This window comes from Ctenopharyngodon idella, chromosome 23, assembly GCF_019924925.1.
Source record: "Ctenopharyngodon idella isolate HZGC_01 chromosome 23, HZGC01, whole genome shotgun sequence".
Classification (NCBI taxonomy): domain Eukaryota; kingdom Metazoa; phylum Chordata; class Actinopteri; order Cypriniformes; family Xenocyprididae; genus Ctenopharyngodon; species Ctenopharyngodon idella.
In genome coordinates this window covers 9010436-9021740 of record NC_067242.1, presented here as the reverse complement: position 1 = coordinate 9021740, position 11305 = coordinate 9010436, and the positions used below count along the sequence as shown (strand labels likewise).

At 33.3% G+C, this 11305-nt stretch overlaps 1 protein-coding gene across 8 annotated transcripts in view; it reads right to left on the bottom strand.

Annotated features, from left to right (window-relative positions):
- Positions 1–977: 977 nt before the first annotated feature.
- The window catches only part of sntg1 (syntrophin, gamma 1), a 50489-nt gene continuing 40161 nt past the window's right edge, over positions 978–11305 (bottom strand). For 7 of the 8 annotated variants that reach the window (XM_051882668.1, XM_051882671.1, XM_051882669.1 and 4 more), the window contains 6 exons: positions 11092–11208; positions 7832–7903; positions 6775–6927; positions 5528–5620; positions 3525–3635; positions 978–3134 (listed from right to left, as the gene is read on the bottom strand). In XM_051882668.1, coding sequence (XP_051738628.1) covers positions 2952–3134; positions 3525–3635; positions 5528–5620; positions 6775–6927; positions 7832–7903; positions 11092–11208 — 729 coding nt within the window. In that variant the 3' untranslated portion in view covers positions 978–2951. Of the gene's footprint in view, positions 3135–3524; positions 3636–4250; positions 5621–6774; positions 6928–7831; positions 7904–11091; positions 11209–11305 lie in introns of those variants that run through there. The other variant, XM_051882675.1, reaches the window with a different exon arrangement.

Genomic DNA, 11305 nt, shown 5'->3' with positions numbered 1-11305 from the left:
AGTTACAGAGATACATGATTTAATATATATATATATATCTATATATATATATATATATATATATATAATTGTAAAAAATCAGGTGAAGAAATTCTGATGAAGAAATTTGCGTCAAGTAAAAACCGAAGTATACTACTTTGGGCTTAAACATCAGTCAAATGCAAAATCACTCACACAAACTTAAGAAAACACACACAAAAATCAGAATAGACAAGGTCACACATTATAAAATCTTTATTAACTATACATCTTTATTAAAACAAATCATAGTTTGCTAAAAATAAAAGAATGCTTTTCCAGTTCCATCTTTATCCAAAGATATCCTAGCTTGGGGTAAATCACAAATCTCTCTTTTGCATAGACTAAACGCTCAAAATCAGGGTTAGGACAAAAATAAGATTGATTTGATGGGGCAAAAGTGACGGAGGTATTGTATTTTTTTAGTAGAATTACATACAGTACTTTAACATGAGTAAATGTCTAAAGTTGAATTTAAAGCTTTGGTCATAATGCTAGATAACACATCTTATTCCTACATGTCAGTTCATGACACTAGCATGCGTTAAATGACAGCATCATAACAGCAGCCTTAAATATGTACAGAGTTTTGAGAAATTGTGACTTTTAAAGTCAACATGAAACCACATACATAACCCACTTTACTGTGATGGGTTTCCAAGTGAGTCAGGATATATATTTTTATATAAACAATTTTATCAGGAATTGACCGATTGTGAAAAGTGGGCATTACAGAATTGATTCAATTGTTTTTTTGGAATAACCTTTATAACATCAATGTTAAACATTGTGTTAACTCTTTTCCCGCCATTGACGGAATTTTCTGGCTTTCCGTGTTTTCATTGTTGTACGGTAGGGGGCGCTATTATGCATCTTCTGAAAGTGCAGAATCTCCGGATCAAAACACAGGCAAAAAAGGAGAAGAAACAAGCGATTTTCTCAGCTTTTTGTTCAAAATGTTTAATTAAACAGCCACATTCAAGTATTGATAAAAAATGCATGAAGCTAGAATAAAACGGGTTTTTGTTTAAAAGCAGAGGCACTGTTCTTTCTTTTGATATATTGCGTGTTCAGATATTCATACAACAAAATATTCTGGGGGCCATGAAATTTTTGTGAAAATTATCAAAAACGCTGGTTTTGGCTTTATTAGAAAAGTGCTGACGGGGAAAGAGTTAATATTGGCAAGATTTTAGGTTGAATTACCTATAATAGAGGATTTATCTACAATAATGTCTAAATATTTTAACAGCCCACACAGTCTAGATGACAATAACCAAAGTATAAAGACAAAAGCAAGAAAAAAACAATGGATCAGGAACACGTAAATAGGGTCAGTTTTAATTTCATGTTGACTTTATCAGGTTAACAGGGTGACATATATTTTGACTGCAAAAATGACCACAGTTTATGTACTTATATATCTTTTAGATATTGGATAATAATAATAAAAAAATAAAGTCAAACGCTTCATTTATTAGCAAGTACGTTCTTCCCTTGAGAAAATTCAAATGTGCATCATAGTCCCGTCAATTCCAGCTTATCTTCAGTTACATGATTGAACATTTAATAAAGTATCAAAATAGGTATAATATGAAAATAACACCCACATTCTTCAGTCTGTTTCTCTAAGCAGTCAGACAGGTGGCCATTTTAATAGCATTGAGTTTTTCTACAGATTTAAACATTGTGAGGATTGATGCTCAATTTATGTTGATTTGCTTTGTTTGAATTAAAAAATAAACATTCCGGACCCAAATAACAGGTTATGCTTTGCCAATATTGGATATCTGCAGAGCCCCGCACATGACGTGGGAAAAATATGTATATCGTGGCTACAAACTAACAATTCATTCACACGGCTTACTAATACGTCAGCACCTTTTATTATTTAATTCTCTCTTTTTTTAAGTAAATCGTGCGCATGATATAATAAATATAATAAATCATTCCCTCGTTTTACTAAATTGTGGTCACGTTGTAATAATAATTCATTCCCTTGTTTTAGTTAAAGGGGACCTAATGCCACTTTTACAAGATATAATATAAATCTCTGGTGTCCCCAGAATGTGTCTGTGAAGTTTCAGCTCAATATACCCCACAGATCATTTATTATAGCTTGTCAGATTTACCCCTATTTGGGTGTGAGCAAAAACACACAGTTTTTGTGTGTGTCCCTTTAAATGCAAATGAGCTGCTGCTCCCGGCCCCCTTTCCAGAAGAGGGCGGAGCTTTAACAGCTCGTGCTTTGGTTGCTCAACAACAACAAAGCTGGAGAATCTCACGCAGCCAAAATGAGGATTTTCTGTAACGGTGTTAACTAAAACGAGAGATCGAATTCTTAATTCGTGAACATGATACATACATACATATATATATTTTTTTTTTTTTGTGTGTGTGTGTGTCTGCATGTCATGCGCAGGGCTCCGCAGATATGTAACGGATATTCAGAAAATTTGTTTATTACTAGAAATGTAAGTTTAAGATGGCTGGTATTACTCTGGTTAACTAAATTGCTATTTGTAAAAAAAAAAAAAAAAAAAGCATCAACAGAGGTTCAAGAACTTCATGGCAGTTTCACAACAGCTTCATTCCAATCAATAACCAGATATAATAATAGTTTAAAAGTATACACAAAGAAGTGTTCATATCATTTGAATATCAAAGGGGAGGAGTCCAACTTTCTAATGACTCGGTAACTGCAGCTGAAAGCGATCCAGGAACATCTTCAACATAATCCTAAAAATGTTCGGAATTCATGTTCACATAACGGCTTACGTTTGAGCCTGGAGTATTTCAGGTTTTCAGTATTACGTACTTGAATTGTCCATTTCAAAGTGGACATCCACTGTCTGTCAATTGTTTGTCAGGATTAGTTCCTCTCATCCTACCTTTTCAATGTCTGGAAGGAGAGGATTCGTGACTAGAGTCTGTCAGCTCGTGTATTTGATCTTGGATATCTGTGGTGGGGCGGTTAAGGTGGAAGTCGTGGAAACCACGGGGGCCATGGTGGCGTTTCGGCTGCTCACGAACATGGGATCCAAACAAGCCACTTTGGCTGCGAAGAACGCGTGAATGCAGTGGAGAACTGCGAAGAGGTTGGAGAATTCCAGTTCCTGGAAGAATCGGGGGAAAATTATCATGAAGCTTTGCTGGAAAAAAGGAGGCAGTCTCAAGCAGAAATCAAATCAAACTTGGTGCATGAAAGTGCTTATACTTTTGGCCTACAGGGGGAAAATAATCAAACAGGAAACTCATATAAACACACTATATTTTTATCTGCTTCCTTCAGCTATTTCTTTTGCACTGGCAACATTATGATGTTTCGAAAAGTTTCCTAAGAATTGAGGTTATAATAAAGTGTATGATATTCCTGCTGACAATCCATGAATACTTTTTTCATGCTTCAGGTATATTAAAATGCTAAAGAGTGAGAAACATTTTGAACCCTCATAAACAGACTTTATGAAGGCAATAACAAAAACAAAAGTGAAGAGTAAACTTACCTTTGCTTCAATAAGTTTTGTGTCTTGATTCTGGAACAGGAACTTGATTTTACTCTTCCCATCATCTGATGATCCTTTAAGCTGAGAGAATTTATATCTCCACAGCACTGCCTGTAATGAAGGTTTAAATTATGCGTATTAATAACTCTACAGACATGAAAACATTTTCTACTAAAAGTTTGGAAAATTACTTAATATTTGTGTTGAATATTTCATAACGCCCATTAAGCTGTTATTTATTACTTTTTGTGTTCCTTTGACAATGAAATTTCTTTAGCTAAAAATTATTTTGCATATTTCAAACAGACCAGGCACATTATATACAACCATCAAAAGTGTAGAAACTCATTGTGATTTTATCTGGCTGGTTTAATGTGCCATTACATGGACTTCTGGAGCAAAATAAACATGTCCTATTACTGGATACCCTATATATTAAAGGGATAGTTCACCCAAAAATGAAAATTCTGTCATCATTTACTCACCCTCAAGTTGTTTCAAACCTGTATGAATTTCTTTGTTCTCCTGAACACAAAGGAAGATATTTAGAAGAATGTTTGTAACAAAGCAGATCTCGCCCTCCATTGACTATTATTGTAAGGAAAAAAATACTATGGTAGTCAATGGGGGGGCGAGATCTGCTTGGTAACAAACATTCTTCCAAATATATTTCTTTGTGTACAGCAGAACAAAGAAATTCATACAGGTTTGGAACAACTTGAGGGTGAATAAATGTTGACAGAATTTTCATTTTTGGGTGAACTATCCCTTTAAGTACACTAGATAAACGTCTGATGCCGAATTTTCCACTGGAGTTACAGTTGATCCTTAAACTTGGAGAGAAAAGAAGCATTTGGTTTCCCTCATGTTTTTCCAATGGCTTTTTAGAATATAAATGTGAATTTTTTTATTCAAATAAAGTCTGTGGTGAACATGACTTGGATGTTTTGTTCTATCACATAAATCATACTTCCAAAGTGCATTTTGAAGCTGCTGGGGTTTTCTTAAAGTTGAAAAATAAGGACTTACTTTCAGAAATATGTGAGTTTATGTGCATGATGAATCAGAAAACTATTGTTTGGGGTTGGTATGATTTTTAAAATGTTTTTGAATGTTTTTATGCTCACCAAGGCTGCATTTATGTGATTACAGTAAAAACCATAATATTGTGAAATATTATTACAATTCCTATTTGAATATATTGTAAAATGTAATTTATTCCTGTGATCAAAGCTGAATTTTCAGCATCATTACTCCAGTCTTCAGTGTCACATGATCCTTCAAAAATCATTCTAATATACTGATTTACTGCTCAAGAAACATTTCTGATTAATATATATTGCGAAAACAGCATAATATGTTGGTGGAACCTGAGATACATTATTTTCAGGATTCAAAAGAACAGCATTTATTTGAAATAGAAATCTTTTGTAACATTATAAATGACTTTACTGTCACTTTTGCTCAATTTAATAGATCATTTCTGGAAAAAAAAAAATTTGACTTACCCCAAACTTTTGAACAGTAGTGTATATTCTTAAAAACACAAATGCTTCAAAATTCACATTTGAGGTGTGACCCACACAAAATTCAAAAATAAATATTGATGATTATAACTGGAAAGCTCTGTTTAAAGGTAAAAACTAACTGGCAAGCAACATTTTTAACACACCAAAGCTACTTTTTACTCACACTTGGCATATGCAAAGGGTTAATTCCGAACCTTGGTTGTATGAAAATATTACTTTAAATAACAGACTGGCACTGTCTAAGAATACGCACACATTATGACAGTATCTTGATAGAGTGTTAATCTTATCAACAACTACATCAAAAATTTACTAGGCAAATGTTTATTGATGTTTACCTAACATCCAGTTGACAGAATGTTTCTAAAAATGTTTGGTGTGGCATTGCAACAGAGTAGCTCTAACTAATGAGAACTTAATGAGAAATTAATATCCAGTGATCATGTATTTTATTTAAATTCAATTCAAACTGACCTTTGATGCGGCATCGAAGCACACGAAGCCCATGCTGAAATCAATGGTGAGTCCCATGAGATGGCTGTCCACAATGCAAGCGTATGTTTTACACTGAAACAGGAGATGCTTGGCATTGTTAATCAGACACGAGGCAAACTGGCAGACACAAACAACTCCATCTCTTAAATGTTTAATTAGGATGATAAGTGTCGAACATAATTATTTTGGGAGAAAAATAAACAAGCGGGTTTTTTTTTTTGGCACGAAGCACGGTCAGGTTTTGCGGCGTTAGTTTGGTTTAGTGGGACAAATTGGCAGCGATTTTATTTGTGCTACCATGTTTTCCATGAATGTGAAACTGTTGCAGGAAATTGTCCTGCAATTGTCTTGCTAGAATATGGAATATAAATTTGCTTCAGTGCTACAGGACTATAAACGCCACATATTATGTAACATAATACATGGATCATTGGGTGTTTCTTAAAGTATGGACAATTTTGATCCAGTGGACTTTAAGAACACAAACAGTATTAAAAGACTTTTCACACTAGTTTAATTTGTCTACTAATAATGTCCAACAGAATATATACATGAATTACAGAAGTTAAATATAATTTCTAATAAATATCAAAGTTTAAATATTTTAAATGTTTTACGCTTTGTATAGATTGTTATAGTTTTCAAAAATGTTTTTATGATGGATTTTCATAATTACATATGAATGTTTGGGTCAGAGACAAGGGCAAAACAATAAAAAATCAAAATGACGTACTGTAAAAAATGTGTTTAAATGTGACCTTCAACAAAACAAACAGGGAAAAGTTGAAATCGTTTTGATAGAAAACAACAGATGGGATATAGAAGTGGCTGTAGCTGAACACTCATTCAATCCAGGATTAGATTATATTAATGTCTCCAAACAGAAGTGATTTCATAGTGCATTTTTGAACAATGTGTTTCCTTCAAGTGCTGATTAACAAATCACACTTAATCTCTCTTTGGCACGGCCTCAATCATTCAGAGTTTGTGTTGTTCAGATGGCGGCCAACATTGTCTGGCAGGTGCAGTTTTATTCGCCACGATCTGATCTCAGCTCTGTCTGTTTACAGTGCCAAGAAGACAGAGATTCGCAGCATCGAACTAGACGTAGCATTACCACTGAAATTGCCTCATTTTATTTCACAAAGTTTCATTTAGTCTGTCTGAGTAACATGCAATTAAGTTTAGATTGCGCTAACTTTTGCAAACTCTGGCGGGTTCACTACCTGTATTCGTTCCACTTCGAAGAACGTGGCCATCTGAAAGGCTTTCTCCCACAGAAGCAGCTCACATTCGAGCTCCACGCTGAAGAAGATGTCCTCTCCAGAGTCCGTCTGAACACTGAAGCAGTGCTTTCGTTTGTCCACCAGCTCACTGTCCTGAAATAAGGAATTTAGTTAGAATGGTGAAACATGTAGATGTATGATTAGCTCATTCTTAATAAATTTAGACATGAAAAAGATTTCAAATAGTGAATATAAAAGTTGTCAGATTTCATTGGCGACTTCAAACATGAAATTTAATCATAAGCTTGGTGAACAGCTTTGAAGAATTTGATGTTTCCCCATTCAAAGAGATGTACTTGCATGCCTGAAATAGCGGCGTTTCAAAGATGGCCGCCCATTGAAATGACTTAAATGGACTTTGTTTTTACTCAATAAATAACCACAGAACAAGAACCTATAGGAGGACAGGACACTGATTTGTCACCTATTAAATATCTGATACCATCACGGTATTCATTTGTGACCCTGGACCACAAAATCAGTCATAAGGGTTCATTTTTTGAAATTGAGATTTATACATCATCTGAAAGCTGAATAAATAAGCTTTCCATTGATGTATGGTTTGTTAGGATAGGACTATATTGACTATAGGACTATATAGGATAAGACTAATATTTGGCCGAGATACAACTATTTGAACATCGAATCTGATGCAAAAAAAATCTAAATATTGAGAAAATCGTCTTTAAATTTGTCCAAATTAAGTCCTTAGCAATGCATATCCACTCACAAAAATAAATGTTTGACATATTTACGGTAACGCACAAACACGCACACAAAATTGACAAAATATCTTCATGGAACATGATCTTTACTTAATATCCTAATGATTTTTGGCATAAGAGAAAAAGCGATAATTTTGACCCATACAATGTATTGTTGGCTATTGCTACAAATATACCCGTGCGACTTATGACTGGTTTTGTGGTCCAGGGTCACATTTGTAAGGCAGGTGGCAGCTGTAATGCATAAAAGTCCCAAGTACTTAAACTTGTACCTTCAGTATCTTGAACATGATCTCATAGACGGTGAAGCTTTTCTCCGCTCTGGTCCAGTCCCAGGTGGTGACCTGGAGGAGTTTAGATTGCTGTCAGTCTCCAGAAGTCACAGACAGTGCATTATTCAGCTCAGTCAGAGAACGCAAGATTCACTCGCTCTCACTGTGTCCCTAGGGCTGATTCAAATGCTACATGAAATAAACAAAGTCCTGCTCGCCGATGAAAGAGGGATAAACCCCTGAGATCTCGTGTACGAGAATGACTCATGCTGAGCATCTGCAGTAACCTCTAATACCCAAAGGCCAGTGAAGATGGATCATGATGGAACAGAGAACTCAGGAGTGTTTTCTTCTGACTGAAGTGGCTCAGAGCAGAGTTTTCAAATGTCAGAATACCAGTCAAAAACAGACTGCTTGAGTAAACACACACACACACGCGCCATATTGACTTAGACATTGGGTGATCATCTAAAGACCTCCCTGATGCATGGAAAAGGACAGTTATATATGGTTTGGGAGTAGTGCATCAGCTTGGTTGAGCTAGTTGGTTAAATTATTATAAATATTAGTATCAATATGATAATAATAATACATTATAAAAATAAAATATATTTTTTAAATAAATAATTTGACAAATAATACATTTAATGAACTGAATAAATAAATGTAAATTCAATAATATAATATAATATAATTTCTGGTCTTATTGAGTATGATTCATGAGGGCATATTTTTTCTTGAAAAAAAAAAAAGTTAATTTTTATTTATACGGTAAATTTTTCATTTCTTTCATTTTCAATTAATACATGAATTTAAATAATTTAATAAATAAATGTAAAGGTAATTTAATAATAATAATAATAATAATGACTTTTTTTTACTTAATATGTTTCTGGTCTTGTGTGTATGAAGTTATGCACAACATTTCACCGAACAAAATGTTTGTATTTTTAAATAAAAAATATAAAAATATTAGAAATTATTTTTAATAAATAATAATTTGGTCAATTGTAATTAATTTAATAAATAAATGTAATAATAATAATAATCATAACAATAATAATAATGGTAACACTTTAGTTTCTCACTATTAACTAGTTGCTTATTAGCATGCATATTACTAGGATATTGGCTGTTTATTAGTACTTATAAAGCACATATTAATGTCTTATTCTGCATGACCATATTCTACATCTATTAACCCTACCAATACCAAAACTTAACAACTACCTTACTAACTATTAATAAGCAGTAATTAGGAGTTTTATTGAGGCAAAACTCACATTTAATAGTGAAAATTGGATCCTAATCTAAAGTGTGACCATAATAATAATTAACTTTTTACACATGTTTCTGGTCTTATTCATTTAACAATGATGTTACTGCCAATAAAATAAAATGATGGTCTCCATAATCTTAAATGAAATGACTTTCAATTTCATTTTACAACCTAGTGACATATAGAGACACTTTTCACAATTCCCAGTTGCTAATATCAAGTCATTTTTGTCTGCTTGAATGTCCTGTGTTACTCAGAGATGTGTGAGATTATGGAAGTAATAGGTTCTGAACACTGTTGGAGACCAACAAACATACAAAACCAGCTTAACCAAAATTGGCTTTGTGCACCTGAACTGTTTTCATGTCAAAAATGCTTTGAAATCAAACTTTCCACCCAATCCTTCCTCAAAGGCATCATGTCAAGTGTTTACTGCCCTGAGTGGAGAACATCTTCAGAACAAGCTGAAATAACCTGAGAGAGCCTTTGCACAAACTGCTGAGCGCTGTAAGTTCTCTCCAATGTCATTTTGCATCTGCGTATCCCATAATAGGTTTTCACGTCCAAACTTTTGATCTTCCTCCCACTCCACCATCAAATTACGATTAATGGCAGATTGGATGAAGCTCTTTGATGTCTCGATCTCTTCAGGATAAATTAATTAAGTGGCAACATCTACAAGCACCAACTAAAGCAATTCCTTGTTTCATCAGGACTGTACCATCTGATGTGAAATACAGGGGGAGTCCGAGAGTTAAAGACCGCTGTTATCAATGTTATCTCCACATTAGGAGAGGTTTACCTTTAATGAGACACTTCTCAGATTATCATTCATGTTTTAGTCCAAATTATTTCCCAGAATTATAATGAAGGCGCTTAAGTTAATTGCTGATTGTGTATGGAGATTAGGCTTTATTGAATGGAGGAGTTAGAGCATCAGGTTAGGTGATTTAGCCTGCGGCTCAACAGATTAATGGATTTCATAAAGTCGATAATAACTGAAACAAATAATGTGGACTCAGGAGTAAAAATGGGCAATTCTTTAAAGAAATAGTTCATCTAAACTGTTCATCTGTCATTATTTACTCATCTTTATGTCATTCCATGTTATTTTAGTATTATTTGTATATTATAGCATTCATTAATATTTTAAAAGTTTACATTTTTATATTTGTAGTTTTTTATATATATATATATATATATTAGTACTGTCAAATCGATTAATCGCAATTAATTGCATCTAACATAAAAGTTTGTTTACATAATATATGTGTGTATATATATTTGTGTGTGTGTGTGTATATACATTTATATATATATATATATATATACCTACTTTTATGTTAGATGTGATTAATCAATTTAACAGCACTAATATATAAAACTATATATATATATATATATATATATATATATTTCTGTTTAGCTTTGGCATTTCAGTTTTAGTAATTTTAGTACTTCAATACTTATTAATAACTTATAACTTATAATTTATAACTTATTTTATTTAGTTGCCAAGGCAAATTGTTTTAAGTTTTCCATCGAATATTTATATTTTATTTTATTTCAGCTTTATTTCAATTAATTTCGTTCATACTACCTATCATACTACATACTTTTTTAACAGTTACGAAGTAAGTTCAAATTCAAATGTAGTAGCTACTCAAACAGTATGCAATTTCAAACGCACTCTAAGTCTTTTGTGTTCCACAAAAAACAGTATAAAGGTTTGAAACGAGAGGAATTTTTGGGTCAAGTATTCTTTTAACAATTCTTCAGTGCAATGAACTGCTAACAACTGAACAACTCTGGAAAAGTTTCAAGAGTCTGAAGTTCTTTCATAATTCTCACCATTTTTTTCAGCCAATGTTGCCCCAAGTAGAACAAATATTGCGTGCATATGCTAAATATAAAATCATATAAAAGTAAGCTACTGAAAGTGAAAGGCTCTTGATGCAGTAAATCATGCAGAAGAACTCACTGGAGGTGCGGAGAATTTGAAGAGAGACGAACCCCTCAAGGCAAGAAACTTTGGTGTGTACATTCGGTCCTGAACAGAATCTTGCTCTTTCTCATCTACCCAGCCCATATATATGATCTAAAAGACAGAAAAACACAAAAAGAATGTGTCAAACAGGTTACAGAAGAACGATGACGCTCCAAGTAATTAGTCTACACAGCATTTCTCCCCTTAC